Source organism: Panthera uncia, chromosome C2 (genome assembly GCF_023721935.1).
Source record: "Panthera uncia isolate 11264 chromosome C2, Puncia_PCG_1.0, whole genome shotgun sequence".
NCBI lineage: Eukaryota > Metazoa > Chordata > Mammalia > Carnivora > Felidae > Panthera > Panthera uncia.
The window spans coordinates 91156956-91175483 of NC_064810.1; the positions used below are offsets into that span (position 1 = coordinate 91156956).

An 18528-nucleotide genomic window follows, 5' to 3' on the forward strand; every position below is an offset into this window, starting at 1 on the left:
TTGAAGACAGGAATAAGATAGTCATGGGAGGGGCGCCTGGGTGGCGCAGTCGGTTAAGCGTCCGACTTCAGCCAGGTCACGATCTCGCGGTCCGTGAGTTCGAGCCCCGCGTCAGGCTCTGGGCTGATGGCTCGGAGCCTGGAGCCTGTTTCCGATTCTGTGTCTCCCTCTCTCTCTGCCCCTCCCCCGTTCATGCTCTGTCTCTCTCTGTCCCAAAAATAAAAAATAAAAAAAAAAAAAAAGTTGAAAAAAAAAGATAGTCATGGGAAAAGAAAGTAAAACTTGATCTTGTAATTCTACAAATTTGCTGTCTAACTAGAAGGATGAAAAATCACTTAGCATAAGAGAAAGCATTGGTTTAGGAGACTTGCTTTCTTGTCCTGCTTTCTTCTCTAATTTTGTTACCTGAGTTAAGTCACCAGAACTCAGCAAGATTCAGTTACCTTGGTTATAAAGTTGAGTGATTTTAAAATAATATCTTAGTTTCTTTTCATCTCTTTAGTTCTATGCTAAAGGGACATGGAAATACAATTTTGCTATCAAATATGATTAAAAGTTAATACAGAGTAAATTTTAGTCGTTCAATGTTGAAGTTATTCAGCTAACGGAAGCATCATATATAATCAAAACCTTAACTCTAACCCTAACCAGACTGGATGGTGGACAACAGTGTACACATACACACTCACACACACACACACACACACACACACACACTAAATGGATATATATATATATATATATATACACATATATATACTTACATATGTTCTAAAATTCTATAGAACTCACATACACTGCAAAACTAAAGTAAATTAAATGTTTAGAATTTAAAATGATATTTATTATGGCTATTTTTAAATAGGATGTATTGCAAAGTAAAGAATTCACAACAGCTATATAAAAATTTGTTCAGGGGCACCTGGGTGGCTCAGTCGGTTAAGCGTTTGACTTTGGCTCAGGTCAAGATCTCTCAGTTCGTGAGTTTTTTCCCTGCGTTGGGCTCTGTATTGACAGCTCAGAGCCTGGAACCTATTCAGATTCTGTGTCTCCCTCTCTCTCTGCCCTACCCCTGCTCACACTCTGTCTCTCTCAAAAATAAATAACATTAAAAAAATTCATTATATGCTCACCTCAGTACAAGTAACCTGTTCATACAATCTTTGGTCAGATACTGCAAATAAAAATTTAAATTTCTTGATTTAAATTGCATGAAGACATGACTTTCACATCACTGGATTGATAAATGTAATGGCAAAGCTGCCAAATATTCCCTTATATTAGAAAATACAGAGCTTTCAGTGAAGGTTGTTCAATAAAAGAACTCTCATAAATGCAAGGTAATATTTCAGTAAATGAAATGTTACCTTAAATGTTGATCATCAAGGCAGGGGCAAACAATCAATTATTACATATTTTATTCTGACATACCATTATATTAATAAAATCATCATTAAAATGTCAATCTTGGCTATTACATAAGTGATACAGTGAATAGGTTTATAGGGAAATCTCAAGGAAAGATGTTTTGCTCTTTAGGAAAATTTGTTCTTTAAGTTAATCTTAAATTTCAAGAAAATTGGACTCTTTCAAATTGAACCCATATATATTCAAAAGGATTAAATTTGAAAATTATTGCTCACAAAATTTTATTTTTCCATTTTCTAGAAAATTCCAGTCATCATTCAAAATTACATCATTATTAATGTAATAGCAAAGAATCATATTAGCCACTAAAATCTAAAGATTCCTGTCTCAATCATTTATAGCTTGAAAGTTGAGCACTGCTTCCTTTGAGTCTAATGTGAACTCTGAGAATAATACAATCATAATATTCATTCACTAGTAATACTAAGATAGACTTTATGAGAATTAAAAGAAATAGGATATAAAAAAGCATCTATCACACTGCTAAATGAAAAGTTATTTTATCTCTTTAAACACCATGTTTTTTGTTTACTTTTAAAACAATACGTAAAGCTTAGAAGGAAAAAATGGATTATGAAAGAGATTCAAATTTTTGTTTATTATTGTTTGTGAATTAGGGTAGACTAACTGCTAAAACAAACAACTCCAATATTTCAGTAACCTAAAACAATAAAAGTCAATTTCTCACTCACTGTTGCAGTTCCTGGGTGTTTCTGATTGGTTCTCCCAAAATCAGCAATAATGAGAACCCATAGTTCTTCCACTATATACCTCCATCTTCCTCCATGTCCTGGCAGTCTTCCCTCTTCAGGAAGCTGACAGAGAAAGAAAATGGAGGATCACACTAGGCAGAGTTTTATGGGCAATGCCAAGAAAAAGTATCCTTCCCACTTACATTCCATTTATCCGCACAGAGCCACATGGCTATGCTTAACTGCAAGGGGGCCTGAAAAATGCCTAACCACGTGCCCAGGACACTTACACATATATATGTTCTAAAACTCTGTAGCACTCACATATACCACAAAACGAAAGTAAATGATTTAGAATTTAAACCGGTGTTTAATATGACTGTTTTTAAACAAGAGAGTCCCAGGAGGTAAAACCATAATTTTTGAAGAGAAAGTGAAATATAATATTTGAGACCCTAATTCTAAATTCTATAAAATTAAAAAGCTGTTCATCCTGAGAAAAGTCACTTAAGCCTCTTCAAGTCACTTAATTCATCTCCAATTCAGTGAATTGGGCTGGAAAATTCCCAAGGTTCCTTCCAGATCTAATCTTGTAAGTAAAGCAATTTACTGCAATTATGGCCAACTCTGATATTGGAAGCATTAAAGGAATAATTTGATAATAATCTATAATAATTTGATCACATTTTCTAATTAGAACTGACAAGATTTCTACTACTGAATCACTATCACTGGACACATAGTTGAAAGGTTGCAATTTGTTGAAATCCTCCAGCAAAAATATGGGAAAAATTTCATAATCTCATCATCCTGAAAATGTTTATAGTTTCTGCCAGATTTATCCTAGGCACCCTGAGTGCTCTTAAAAATTTACCAGGAAGAAGCAACTCTCTTGGATTTAGAAGAGGAAGTGAATTGTGTTTCTTTTTTTGCTAGTCTTCTTTTCCCTCTACTTTGATGGCTTTTCCTTTACTGTTGACAGAGTATCTCTCTTTCCCCGTCTCCCCCATCGTCTCCCTTGTTGTAAAATTATCCTGGGCAAATTGATTTCTGAGGTAGCAAATGGATTTTTTTGCTTAGCTAAAGAACAAGGAGAAATTATTATAAGTTACTGTTTGTAGAGGAAATGAGCTGCCCACATACACTCTTGGTTTATATAACTATAAGCTTTAAAACTTGACAAATGTGAGGATAACAATAGAGAGTTATTAGAAGCCCCAAATGTAAACACCTAATTTCAAAGCCTTTTTGTGTGTGTAGCAACAGAGAAAGCATAATTAACAGCAATGCACACTTAACAACAGAACATGTGTACTGACTGTTTTCCCCATTCTTTGTACACGTGCAACATCTATTGACACCAGAGAAACTCACACATTGGGAAAGAATAACTCAACTGCAGAAAATTTTTGTCAAACTAAAAAGTATCATTTAAAATATATCTTTTAGTATAGGTTACTTTTTAAAGTTTTTATTTAAATTCCAGTTAATATTGCAGTGTAATAGTTTCAAGCATAAAATATAGTGATCAACGATTCCATGCATCACCAGGTGCTCACCACAACAAGTGCACTCCTTAATCCCCATCACCTGTTTAACCCACCCCCCCTGTCCACCTCCCTTCTGGTAACCGTCAATTTGTTCTCTATAGTTAAGTCTGATTCTTGGTTTGCCTGTTTCTTTCTCTTTTTTTTTCCCCTTTGCTCCTTTGTTTCTTAAAATCCATATATGAGTGAAATGTCTTTCTCTGACTGACTTATTTCACTTAGCATTATACTCTGTAGGTCCACGCACGTTGCTGCAAATGGCAAGATTTCATTCTTTTTTATGGTTGAGTAATATTCCATATATATACATGAATAATATTGGAGTAATATTAATACATATATATGCATATATATATTCATATATACATATGCTACCTCTTTTCTATCCATTCATCAATAAATGAACATTGGGTTGTTTCCATAATTTGGTTGTTATAGATAATGCTACTATAAACATAAGGGTGCACTTATCCCTTTGATTCAGTATTTTTGTATTCTTTGTGTAAATACCTAGTAGTGCGATTACTGGATCATAGGGTAGTTCTACTGTTTTCTACAGTGGCTGTACAAGTTTGCATTCCCACCAACAGTGCAAGAGGGTTCCCCTTTCCCCACATCCTCACCACTACCTGTTGCTTCTTGTTGATTTTAGCCATTCTGACAAGTGTGAGGTGATATCTCATGGTAGTTTTGATTTGCATTTCCCTGATGATGAGTGATGTTGAGCATCTTTTCATGTGTCTCTTGGCCATTTGTATGTCTTCTTTGGAAAATTGTCATGTCTTCTGTCCATTTTTTAATTGGACCCTTTGTTTTTTGGGTATTGAGTTTTATAAGTTCTTTTATATATTTTGAATACTAACCCTTTATCAGATGTGTCGTTTGCAAATAACTTCTCTCATTCCATACATTGCCTTTCAGTTATGTTGATTGTTTCCCTCACTGTGCTGAGGCTTTGTATTTTGATGTAGTCCCAATAGTTTATTTTTGCTTTTGTTTCCCTTGCCTCAAAAAAGTTGCTACAGCCAATGTCAGAGAGATTCCTGCCTGTGCTCTCTTGAAGGATTTTTATGATTTCAGGTGTCACATTTAGATCTTGAATCTCTGTTGAGCTTATTTTTTGTGTATGGTGAAAGAGAATGGTTCAGTTTCACTCTTTTGCATGTTACTGTTCAGTTTTCCCAGCACCATTTGTTGAAGAGATAGTCTTTCCTATTGGATATTCTTTCCTGCTTTGTTGAAGATTAATTGACCCTATAATTGTGAGTTTATTTCTGGCTTTTCTATTCCATTGATGTATGTGTTTATTTTTGTGTTTATTTTTGTACCATACTGTTTTAACTACTACAACTTTGTAATATAAATTGAAATCTGGAATTGAGATGCCTCCAGCTTTGCTTTGCTTTGCTTTTCAAGACTGCTTTGACTATTCAGGGTGTTTTGTGGTTCCATACAAATTTTAGTATTGTTTGATCTAGTTCTGTGAAGAATGCTGTTGATATTTTGATAGGGATTGCTTTGGGTAGTATAGACATTTCAACAATATTTGTTTTCCCGATCCATGAGCATGGAATGTTTTCCTTTGTGTGTGTGTCATCTCTAATTTCTCTCATCAGTGTTTATAATTTTCAGAGTACAGGTCTTTTACCTCTTTAGTTAGGTTTATTCCTCCATATCTTCTTATTTTTGGTGCAATTGTAATAGACTTGATTTCTTAAATTCTCTTTCTGCTGTTTCATTATTGGTGTATAGAAATGCAACAGATTTCTTGGTGCATCTTACTTTTTACAAGCTGCAATTCCTCACCTTGTCTCTTCCTCTATTTATTTTCAAAATCAAGGAAAATCTTTGATGATTAGAAATAGTTTACAATCTATATTTTAGTACCTATGATTATTACACAATATTCCAGTGTTTAAAAATCCTTAAGCATAATCTTTCATTTGCTGATATTAGACTCTTCATGAAAGGCAAGCCCAACCCTAAATTACTAAATCATTATCATCACAAAATGAAAACCTGATATTTTGGTGTCTAACTCAAACAGTCAAAAATTCCTTCTATTTTAGTAATGCTAAATTTTTTTCTAGATTATTTCACTGAGTCATTCAATAATGCACCAGAAATATTATATATAAATGTTATATATAAACACATATACACACATATAATAGTGTGTGTGTGTGTGTGTATATATATATATATATTAGACTCTATGTAATATACCAATACAATAATATAATACTCTATATAATATGTACTGTATTCCTTTACAAGAACAATGTGAGACAGATTCAAAGCCCCAAGATTCTCTGTCTCTGGAAGAACAAAAAATATTAATACATAAAGGCACAAAAAGGATGTGTCAGGATCTGGTGAAAGGGTAATTTGTGTTCTCATTTCTACTCTATCTTATAGTATTTTTTCTCGGGGTTATAATAATGTGTTTTGAGAAAATATCTCTATGGAAACTTCAATTATTATTCTCACATACACACTTTGCTCACTCACCCACCTCCTTACACATCTTCAAGATGGAGGGCAGAAACCACAGAAAGACCCCATATCTACTGACTGTGATTAGTGAGAGAGGGAGGCTGTGCCCCAGCACACACCCTCCTGAGTGGAGAGCCCTGTGAAACCCTAAATGCAATTCACTGAGCAGCAAGCCAAGAGTACAGTGCCTTAAATGAACAGATCAAGCTGCCACACAAAACCCACACTTCTGCCACTTGCAAAAAAGCTGGTATAGGCTCTTGGGCACGAGTCTTACTGTCCCTGCTGTGAGATGGCTTAGCAAAGTTACCTTGCCAGCAGTCACTTAAGCTGCCAGTAGTTGGAAAAGAAATGGGATGAAGAGAGTGTTTTCTTCTATCTTGGCCTTACTGAGATACTGTTAATGTCTCTCTGGAAGCAAACTAGAGAATTAAATACCTTTGTTAATTTTTTTGAGCCAGAATTTAAAGCAAAATACCCTTCACCAAGATATTTAGAGAAAAGCTATTTGGGAGTTAGGAACTATTATGGGATCAATTGTGTCCCCCCAAAATTCATATTCTGGAGTCCTAACCCGGTGCTGCAGATTGTCATTGTATTGGAAATAGGTATTTAAAGTGTTAATTAAGTTCAAATGAGGTCTTTAGGTGGGTCTTAATCCAATGTGACTGATGTCCTTATAAGAAAATGAGATTAGGATACAGACATACACAGAGGGAAAAAAAAAAAAAAAAAAAAAACAACAACCCATGTAGAGACACAAGAAGCTACATAGCCATCTACAAGTCAAGGAGAGAGGCCTGAGAAGAAAGCAGTCTTGCAGACACCTTGATCTCAGACTTCTAGCCGCTGGAGCCATGAATTTCCATCATTTAAGGCACCCAGTCTGTGATACTTCATTATGGCAACTCTGGCAAGCTAATATGGGAATAGTTTACAAAAGGTAAAAAAGTCAGATCATGACCTTAAACTCAGGTCTAAAACAGCTTCCCTCTTCAGCATATCCTCCCACACTCATCTAGGTATGATTACTTACATTTTTGGTCTGGACAGGCCATCCCCTGATTGGTTCCAGCTGTGAACCGAACCTGGTACCTAAACACCATATTTGAGTTCTCAATCCACATCTCTGAATTCCAGACCTGCTGGCTGCATTACCCTTGTTAGCCTTCCAAAGTTGGCATCCAGGACTCAGCACCCAGATCCTGCTGTACACTCATAATCCATTGCTACCTCCGCTGAGGGCTAGCTCTGGGTTTGGAATCACAGTTGTATTCTTTGTTCCCCTGACAGTTTCTCAAACCTGGGAAGGGCAATATAGTGGGCAATGTAAGCTCTTTCATTCAGCCATTCAGAAATTTGCCCCACAACAAATTTAAAATGTAAATTGTAAAGTTTACATCGTTGTCTGAGCCCCTCAGAGAAAGGAGGACCCTTTACATCCAGAAAATTTTTACAAAGCTGCTCTGTTGCACACAGTATAGATGATCATAGAGGCTACTGGAAGTCACTTGAGAAATGGAATAGGCGGTGAACAATTAGGTTTCTCAGTTTAAAATCAATTCCTTATTGCTCTTAATACCAATCAGAAACTTGTTTACAAAGTGCTATGACGGTAATCATATAAATTGCTGTTTGTTAAATCTTTTTTTCTTTGTTGGACAGTTCAAATCTATTCTTTTTCCTTAAGATTGTTGGCACTCTTAGTTGTCAATGAAAAAAACTTATTCCTATAAATAAATACGGGTTTTTGTAATATGCTTTTATGCTATTTTCAGAAAAATGAGATAACTATAGACATTTCCACTTTTTATTCAATGTTCAACCCTCATTAGAAGGAAAAGCTGTAGGAAAGGAATAAATTCCTTTTAAAACTTCACATAACTTTCCTTTTGGTCTGTTTCAAATAGTAATGGACCTAGTTAAAACAGGAAGCTCAGGGTGATGGCTGGCTTTATCAAGAATGGTACATGAGCAAAGAAAATTTAAAGAACTTCTTAAATAGCCAAATCCATCTCAAGTGGCTCTTGTGATCTGGAGGGAAGGGAAGCTTTGGTGGGAAAAAGTTGAGAAAGATTTCTCTTACTCCAAAAGGCTTTCCTAGGTATTGGAAGAAGGGGGAAAAAATGTACTTTGTTGTGTTATTTATAGAAAATACTTATATCTAGATATTTCAATTCGTTTTTTAAAGTACAAATTGCTCATCAATGTCTGTTCAAGAGTAGAATAATTATATTAGACTTAAGAATTTTATTTTTAAAATCAAGTAAAAAATGACACCTTGGAAAATAGAATTTTTATTTTTATCTTAAAGCAAGCTCAGTGTAGGGGTGCCTGTTTACAAACTTTCTTCATTTAATTGGTTTTCTTAATATGAAATAGTATTTCCAGAACTAATTAAAATTTTATTCTAATGAATATTCAAGACCAAAATATGTTATCTTTGCAGTACAGTATATAGATTTTTAAATCATCCATAAAGGTAATTATATTTTTTTACATTCTTAAAAAGTCATATATTGTTATTGATGCCAAATGGGTTGTTTGCTTTCTCTCAGGCCATGATTGAAGAAGCCATCACCAGAGCAGAATCTTTCTCAGTTATGTATACACCATTTGCAACAAAAATCAGAGCTGATAAAATAGAAAAAGTAAGAGAGGTTTTCACAAAAACTCATCCTGCATATGTGGAATACATCTACACAGGTAATATTCAAGTTGTCAGCTGCTAGTTTATTTCCATTAATAAAATGGGTCATTTCTGCTTTGTTTGTTTATTGTTTCAGTTTTAGGAGTACATTGCTATTGGTGGTGGGCTTGGGTTTTTTTTCATTTTATTGTATTATTTTTTTTTCATCATGGTAAGTGTACTTTTTAATCCCCATCACCACCCCATTCTCCCACTCACCTCCCCTCCAGTAGCCAGCAGTTTGTTCTCTATAGTTAAGAGTCTGTTCTCGGTTTGCCTCTCTCTTTTTTTCCCCTTTGCTCATTTGTCTTGTTTCTTCTATTTCACATATGAGTGAAATCATATGGTATTTATCTTTCTCTGACTGACTTATTTCGCTTAGCATAATACTGTTTAGCTCCATCCATGTTGTTGCAAATGACAATGTGAGTGTTGCAATGTAAGTGTCATTGCAAGTGACAAGTAAGATTTCACTCTTTTTATGGCTAAGTAATATTCCATTGTATTCTGTATCCATTCATCAATCAGCGAACCCTTGGGCTGTTTCCATAATTTGGCTATTGTAGAAAATGCTGCTATAAACATCAGGGTGCATGTATCCCTTTTTATTTTGGGGATAAATACCCAGTAGTGCTATTGTTGGGTTGTAGAGTACTTATATTTTTAATTTTCTGAAGAAACTCCATACTGTTTTCCAGAGTGGCTGCAGCAGTTTGCATTCCCACCAACAGTGCAAGAGGGCTCTCCTTTCTCCACATCCTTGCCAATGCTTGTTGTTTCTTCTATTTTTTTATTTTAACCATTCTGAGAGGTTTGAGGTGATACTTCATTGTAGTTCTGATTTGCATTTCCCCCGGTGATAAGTGATGTTGAGCATCTTTTCATGTGTCTCTTGGGCATTTTTTGTCTTCTTTGGAGAAATATCTGTCCATGTCTTCTGTTCATTTTTTATCGGAATATTTGTTTTCTGGGTATTGAGTTGTATCAGTTCTTTATATATTTTGGACACTAACCTTTTACCATATACGTCATTTGCAAACATCTTCTCCCATTCAGTAGGTTGCCATTCAGTTTTGTAATTGTTCCCTTTACTGTACAGAAAATTTTGTTTTTACATAGTTCCAGTAGTTTATTTTTACTTTTATTTCCCTTGCTTCAGGAGACCTATCTAGAAAAAAGCTGCTATAGCCGATGTCAGAGAGATTCCAGCCTATGCTCTCTTGAAGGATTTTTGTGGTTTCAGGTCTCACATTTAGGTCTTTAATCCCTTTTGAGTTTAATTTTGTGTATGGTAAAATAAAGTGATCCAGTGTCATTCCTTTTGCATATGGCTGTCCAGTTTTCCCAACACCATTTGTTGAAGAGACTGTCTTTTTCTCATTGTATATTGATTTCTCCTTTGTCAAAAATTAACCGACCATATAATTATGGGTTTATTTCTGGATTTTCTATTCCATTCTATTGATCTATGTGTCTATTTCTATGCCAGTACCCTGCTGTATTAATTACTACCGCTTTGTAATACAACTTGAAATCTGGAATTGTGATACTTCCAGTTTTGTGTTTCTTTTTCAAGATTGCTTCAGCTGTTTGGCGTCTTTTATGGTTCCATAAAACTTTTAGGATTGTTTAGGAGGACATTGTTTTAATCTGATGAGTTGAAATGGGAAGTTATTTTAAGGTTTTAAGTAGAACTAATCCTATGGGTCTAGCACAATATTCCTTGTACCATGATGATTCTATGCGTGAAAAGGAGACACCCTAAGATTTTTTTAAATGAAAAAATAACGTGTGATAAAATGCCACCTTTCCCCATACTCTTCATTAGTAAACTGGATGACTATAGTATTTTCCTAAAGATGGATTTTTTTCCAGTGCTATTTCTACTCTCCTTCCATCTCTGTCACACTTCAAACCTCCCTCTTTCCTTATGTTCTTGGATCACTGATATCCCAATGAGATCTGGATGGTCAAAGTGTACGTAGAGGACACAACGTTAGTGTTATCCTTTTTTCCTCATTTTGTCTTTGGAAGCCACTTGCTTTTATTAATTCATTCAAAATACTTTTTAGTATCTATTATGTGCTAGCTATTCTGAATTAAGACAAAGATTTTCTTGTACAAAATTAAGAGTCACTCAACAACTACCATGTTGAGCGAAATCTCTAAATGCACATACCTAATATCTCATCTTCGTATTAAGGGCCTTTCAGTTCCTTTTTTCATGGCTTTGGGGCCAAGTCACTGACTTATATGATTAGTAATGCACTCTGTTAGTGATCACTTTTAAGATGTCAGGCATTCTACGTTTTTTATCTCTTGTTATTCCCAAATCTTATGGAGTAAGATGATTCTTACTTAGAAATAAGAGAACAACAACCAGATAAAACAAATAGCTTTTCCAAAGATGCACAGCAAATCACTGGTGGCAGGCCTTTGATTTGAACCCATGTCCTTGCCATTGAGCTATACCATTGCCATCTGATAGGAGCAGAGGTGTGATAGAAGCATTAAATTTAGGTTCTATATAGTCCTTGTTTTCTCCACAGTGCCTCAAACTCTTTGGAGGAAAGATATTAAGTAAATCTAACTAGTGATGATTGAATAGTGAATCTCTAAAGAAGAATGAGAATTTGAGGGCAAGGAAAAGGAAGAGAAGAAAATACAGTGCATGCTATAATGACCATCGATGCTGATTTACTTAGTGTGAGCATTTTGTAAGGAAGTAAATAAAAATGTTTCAGAACTCACATTTTCTGCTAATTGTTATAAATCATTTATTATTTTGTTATGGATACGTTAAGAGTTTTGGGAGGAGTGGCTTTAATAGCACACAAGAGTCATGTCAATCTAGTGTCATGGAAAATGAATCGGATTCAGCTATTTCCATTTCTATTCTTGGATCTATTGGTAATGAAGAGAAATTCATTGAAGATCACCTGTATGACAACTGCTCTACTGGTAGAATGAATTTAGTTATATTTAACCTACTTCACAGAGAAGTCATGAAGATTAATAAACACTTAGGAAGCACTGTTGTCACTGAGAGCTTAAAAACAATAATACCATTAATAATCCAGATTCATGTCTCATATAACTCCATCAACCTGTTATCAAGATGAATTGTGATCTACTGGCAAGAAATTCATACTAAAGGATCTTATACTTTGGAAAAGATGGTAATTATAAGTTACTAATGATTGTTTCTATTATTTTATAATTACTAATTGCTGGGGTATGACAGTGCTATATAAGAAACTAGAGAGGAAAGACAGCTTCTGGAGGTAGAGAAGGCAGTCTAGAATTTTAAATTTCATTGGGATTGGGTAGGTTCTTTGCTCTGTAGAACCTGTACCTTGGGCGAACAAGGAAGGGTATTGCACTGATGACATTACTTGTCTCTGTTACAAATCAGTAAAGGATCTTCCCCCAAAGTCATTGCTGGAATGACAGTGAAACCATCGTTATTAACTGTATATGCACAGCCTTAGTGGTCTGGCTTCTAAGGTGAATGAGGACACAAAGCATAGGAATAGGAAAGGTCAAATGTTATCTTTAGTATCTTACAGGTGGTACTAAGTGATTAGGGCAGGCATCCGTAGCCAAAGGTAGTAGCTAGAAAGAGAGTCACACTAAGAGAATAGCTATTTTGTTTTATTGGCACTTCTCCAAAACCAGGATTTTCCTTTTATCTGCCTTGTAGATGGAATGTAAGAAACTTTTATTCTGCCAAAAATGTATTCAGTTATTTATTTCAACAAATAGCCATACAGCAGTATGACTGGACAATCATAAAGCAGATGTGTGCAGACATGAGGCTTTTTTTTTCCCTACACATATTCATTGTTTGTCTGTCCAGAGCCAATAATATATTCTATCCCATTGCAAAGGAGTCAGTCTCATTCAATCATTTCTAAAATTTAGTCTTTCTTCAGTAACTATTAAATCAAATTCACCAGCTTCCTTCCCCTTCCCATGGGATTTTCTTCTCCCCCTGGTCTGGTTTCAACTTTCACATAGCTCAGACATATCCAATATCCAAAGAGGTCAGTAGGCATGTGAGGAAAGTTTCTTTTTTCAAAGTTTGGTGCAGGTTGGTACAGTTGCTGATTACATGGCTAATTCAACTTCAGATAATCTCTGTTGGTTTGAGCAGGACCAGATGGGTTCATTTATGTAACACATTAGGTGATCAAAGGATACGTATATGAGGTCCCCATGCTGCCTTTTGGTGTAGATGCTTCTTTATATGTACACCAACCACCCTCACCACATAACTTGGCCCAACCTACAGCCATTCTCTGAGATTCCCTTTCCCTGCCAGAATGCTGGCTTGTAAACCAAGTCACCTTCTGGGTCTTACTCAAGAAATCCCCTTTACTCCACTAAAGACTGAAAGTAATTTTAACCCTCTCTCCAACTTGCTATGCTATTTTTCTATTTCTCTTCTCCCTTTATGCTCCAGAATCCCAAGATCCTCAGGATCAACAATAGAGATGGGTGGTTTGTCATCTATTCACTTAGTCATCAGACATTTATTGGACACATATATTCCAGACACTATTCTAGGGAGTGCTAGAATATACCTGTTTCTAAGAAGGGATCTGATTTTAGTAATTTGTAATTCAGGGCGAATATTGGACTGTATTTTTCCACTCTTTTATAGAATGTTTTCAACTAAAACCTAAGCCCTAATGGTAGAATGGAAGGCTGACTCTAATTAAAATCATGATGGAGGAGAAAACAGACAAGGGAGCAGTTTGGAAAGTGCACTGAAAGTGGGAAGACTAGCTAGTTGTTTACCAAACTATTTTCTCCCCATATATGCAACTAGAATACATTTCCAACCTCCCTTACAATTAGGTGAGGCTTGTGACTGAATAATTAATGACCAATAGAATGTGGGCAGAAAAGATGTGGGCCACTTCCAGGCCTGGCCTGTAAAACCCTACATACAGAACTCTCTTTCCCTGGCTACTGACTGAGTGGATAGGACCATGGAACTGAAGAAGCCACAGACAAAAGAAGCTTGGATTCCCTGAATTACCTTGTGGAAGGTCATCCACTGAATACCCACATGAGCAAAAACCAAAATTCTATTGCTTTAGATCACTGAGATTTGGAGGCTTTTGTGTTGGGTGTTTTTTTTTTTAATTTTTTTTTTTAACGTTTATTTATTTTTGAGACAGGGAGAGACAGAGCATGAACAGGGGAGGGTCAGAGAGAGGGAGACACAGAATCCGAAACAGGCTCCAGGCTCTGAGCTGTCAGCACAGAGCCCAATGTGGGGCTCGAACTCACGGACCGCGAGATCATGACCTCAGCTGAAGTCGGCCGCTTAACCGACTGAGCCACCCAGGCACCCCTGTGTTGGGTGTTTTTGTTGTTGTTACATTAGGAAGCTTTACTCTAATACAGTGCCTTACATCATAACAGGTAGTAGCTTCTTAGTCCATCTGTAATGCACACAATAAATTCATGTGAACTCAGTGACTGAATAAACACTCCCTCATTTGCAATCAACTCTACCCTCAGAAACGCTCAGAGATTGTACACATTGTTTCCTATCTCACACTCACTCATCCTTCCCTGGACAACTACAGGTGAATGCTGTCATACACACATGTTGGTACCCACCCACAGAAAGATCACATTTCAGGAGACTCACTGGGCCCTATGGAAGATAGAACACAATTATATAGTTTTCATTGCAGCAAGAGAAATTTAGGTTATAAGTAAGAATTTCTAAATTACAGAGGTCAACTAAATAAACAATCAACAGATGAAGGTCATAAAATCTATACCTTGAAGATCTTGGATGAGGAGTTTACCTATCAAAGTTTTGCTGGATAAATAGTTATTGTCATTAAAACTTGGAGACTAACACATTTAACTCTCCCAGCAGGGGCTGGCAGACAAACCCCCAGTTCAGAAACTCTGCCCAACTCCAGGTCACCTTCATCAAACCTGATAGTATTGAGTTCATTACTCCTTGGTCACGTGACAGTGCAATGAGCCCAGCAATAGCTGGCAGAGGTGGCGGTAATGAGCGGGAAGGGTTTTCACAATAAAGATTCCCCAGGCAGTGCATTTTTCTCTAGCTAGCCCCCAGTTCATAGTAACCCATGTCAGGGATTCCCACATGAGAAACAGATGGAAAGAGAAAAGCTATAAAAATAAATCCATTTTGAAATGCAAATAGGTATAAATATTTTGAATCTTTTTATTGTATAGACCGACTAAATTAGTGATTTATTATGAGAAAAAAACCCTTCACCCTCAGTGGCAGGTACTAAACTATATTGCCCTTTATAACTTCTACAAGACTGATGAAGGAAGGTTAAAATTAAAATCTGCCTTTTGGGACAACCAGGTTTACATATCCTCGGGAACTTACCGTGCATCTTTTGCTATTTGAGGAATATGGTAAGACCCGCGAAAATCTTAAATCCTTATTGTAATAGAGCTGTATTGTATTATGTTTTACGGAGAAAAAATTACTGAATTTTTAACAGTGTAGCTATCCATTTTTCTTATTTAAGGAAAAATCCAGTTTGATTCATGCAGAGTAGTCAGGGTATATAAAACAAATAATAATTCATCAGCCCCAGAATTATTATGTTTTCATTTATAAAGATTTTGCTTGAGATTTTTACTCATATATTCCAGTGAAATAATGCAATTTTGTATAGTTCTTATTCTTGCATGGTTGTATTTTAATAATAATAAAGTAATACAATAAGCATATCCTGTCTCCTCTTGATGAAAATATCAAGATTTATTTGCTAAATAAATAAATATTCAGTAATGGATCTGTGCTTAGTAATGTTTAATAGAAAAGTTTTCTGGATCAGATATCAATTACTTTAACACTGAGGTGGATAGAGTCATATTTTGTCTTTCCATTGCAATTTAACTCCCAAGAGTAAATATGTATGTTCAGATGAATAATATATTGTTTTAAAATAGACCTTTAAGAATTGCTTTTTACTGAAATTTATAACCCTGTTCTTGTTCAGTCATCATTTACCAGTAAGGATAATACATTCTTATGCTTTCTAAAATAGGAAATAAAAAATTCCTCATTTTATTCTTTCTTCTTTAAAATATTATAATTTTATCATGATCATGAGTTTTCAAGATAAGACTATTTTCCTCTCTGTAATTCACTTTCTCAAATGGAAAAGGTTATAGAATTAAAGAGCTTATATCCCCAGTATTATTATGAAAGTGTTACGACCGGGTTGGTTATAAAGATGATAAATCATCTTGTATTTGTACCACAGAATTCTTGTTAGAAACAGCGAATCATTCCCAAAGTATGTAACTCCCCCATATACAGAGCTAAAGTCTCTGTTCTTAAAATATGAAAATGTTGGTCTTTCCAATGGGAAATGTGGTTTTCTGGCACTACTCTGTCTTCTCAACAAACAGGTCACTTGTCCTTTGCAGTAGCAGGTTACGGCACTGTTTGCTTCTGGTCTCCATCATCTACTGTTACCTTTCACGACTGCATTTTTCCTGGACTTCTCTGGAACTATATAATATATCCTCCATAGTATATTTTCTTATAGGATCTGATTGAAGACAGACAGAATGACATTTAAAGAAATACCATTTAATAATCCAAAAATAAGTGCAAGTAATGTAAATTTTTACTGCAGCTTCTCAAGAAAAACCAATGAGTTAGGGCAAGATGGAGCTCTTGGAATGGGATACATGGCAGGAAGCAGGTATTACAGGTACTGTATCCATAATGCTCTGCAAAACGCATACACACACACACATACGTGCGCGTGCGCACACACACACACACACACACACACTTATATGGCAGCTTCTCTCCAAGTGTCTTTCCTACTCTAAGCTCTCCAAATACTCTCCTCAAATTTATTCCCTAATAAACAGATAAGTAGTTCCTTTCCAGTGTTAATCTCTAGGAATATTGTGAATGAGATAGCTGATCCTGTTTAATTCTAACAAATATATAAAAATTTATAAAACACACTTTGTGTATTAATCTCGCGGCTTTATCATCCATCTCTTACTTTTCCTTTTGATGTGTTTTCCTCAAGCATTCTTTTACACTTTTTCTTATGTCGTATGTATTTATGTAAGGCAAGTCATTACACTTCTACCTTGGGATATAAACAAACAAATACGTAGATTACCAATCCAGATAATAAGGGAAATTGAGGTTTTCAGATTATGTAAGACTTTATCATGCATTCTTGGTTAACTACCCAAAAGTCACTTTCTATAAGATGTAGAATCTAACCAAAAATGAAAAAGTAATAATTATGATATAGATCAAGACAAATTATGCTAATATACATTTAAGTTCAATTATTGGTAATAATGTCATAATAATATTATCATAATAATGGCATCACCAAGATGCATTCAATTTTGCTATCTTTGAAGTAGCTGTAAAAATTAATTCCTAATCCTCAAACTGTTGTGTCTTAAATAAGGAAAATATTCTTCCCAGATAGCTAACTTGAAGAATTTATGACTGTCTTGCATCTCAGCTATAATATTTTAAGGATTCCATAGTATTTAGAAATGTACAAACTACTAGTTAAATCCCTATATCAGAAATCTTTGGTTTCAAGTGGTAGGAATCACAGCTCAAACTGACTTCGTTATATTTAAATTTTAAAGGAGGAGAGGGAGGCATGGAACAATTGATTTGTATTATTGAAAGACCCACAGGTGGCACTGCCTTTAAATACAGCTTAATCCAACAGCTCATTCACTGCTCTGTTTTCTGCAGTCAGCTTTATTCTCAAGTTCTGCCTGCTATCCCACTTCCTGTACCATACTTTCAAATGCTAAGATCTTGAGTAATAGCAAAATGCTCAAATGTCATTAGAGATCTCAAATCACACTGTTCTGAAGAACAGTGAGTTCCTCTTCCACACAATTCTTGAGACTTGCTCTTTCTCATTAGCCCAAATTGCACTTATGCTTATAATTGAACCAAAACTGAGCTCAGAGTAATGCCGTGGATTAACTGGTCTGCATCAGTTAGGTCACACTTTTAGAGCAAGTAGAGATTGAGGGAATTCTCCAAGGGGTGAAAAAAAAAGAGGAGGAGGGAATGCATAGTAGGTAACCAACCAACCAATGGCCATTCCAATTCTCATATAGAGCAAAAATATAGCTGTTTATGGGAATTATAACAACATTGTATTATTTCACTGATCATGAGTCTAGTAAATATTGATAGGATAGCAGTATCTTTAATATTTGTATTGTCTCAAATCTACTTTGGTGGGGATGGAATTAAGGAACTTCCCCAAAATACAATACAGCAGATTGAACATAAAACTTTGGAATCAACATGAATTTCAAGTGAAATAGAAATGAACTATACATAAAAATCCTGTGGAATTATTTATTTCTCTAAGTGTATATATGGGTTATGAGAAGAAACTTAAAAATACAAAGATTGGTTTTGGAGAAGTAGACCAGAAGTCTGAAGTGAGAATTAAGAATCTTAGGAATGGAAACCAATTTTTTCCACTTACATCTAGAACTCTGAAATTATAATGAAGGTCAATGGGAAAATGTAATTTATTATACAAAGATTCATTATATATATAGCTTTCTCACACATGGAATGCAAAAATCACAATATGCTATGTTTTTAAAAGTAGAAACTGTTTTATTA

At 35.3% G+C, this 18528-nt stretch overlaps 1 protein-coding gene across 1 annotated transcript in view; it reads left to right on the forward strand.

The window, feature by feature from the left end:
• SPATA16 (spermatogenesis associated 16) overlaps positions 1-18528 on the forward strand; it is a 234452-nt gene that overhangs the window by 162988 nt on the left and 52936 nt on the right. Inside the window, exon 5 of the mRNA XM_049629197.1 lies at positions 8722-8869. Coding sequence (XP_049485154.1) covers positions 8722-8869 — 148 coding nt within the window. The remainder of the gene's footprint in view (positions 1-8721; positions 8870-18528) is intronic.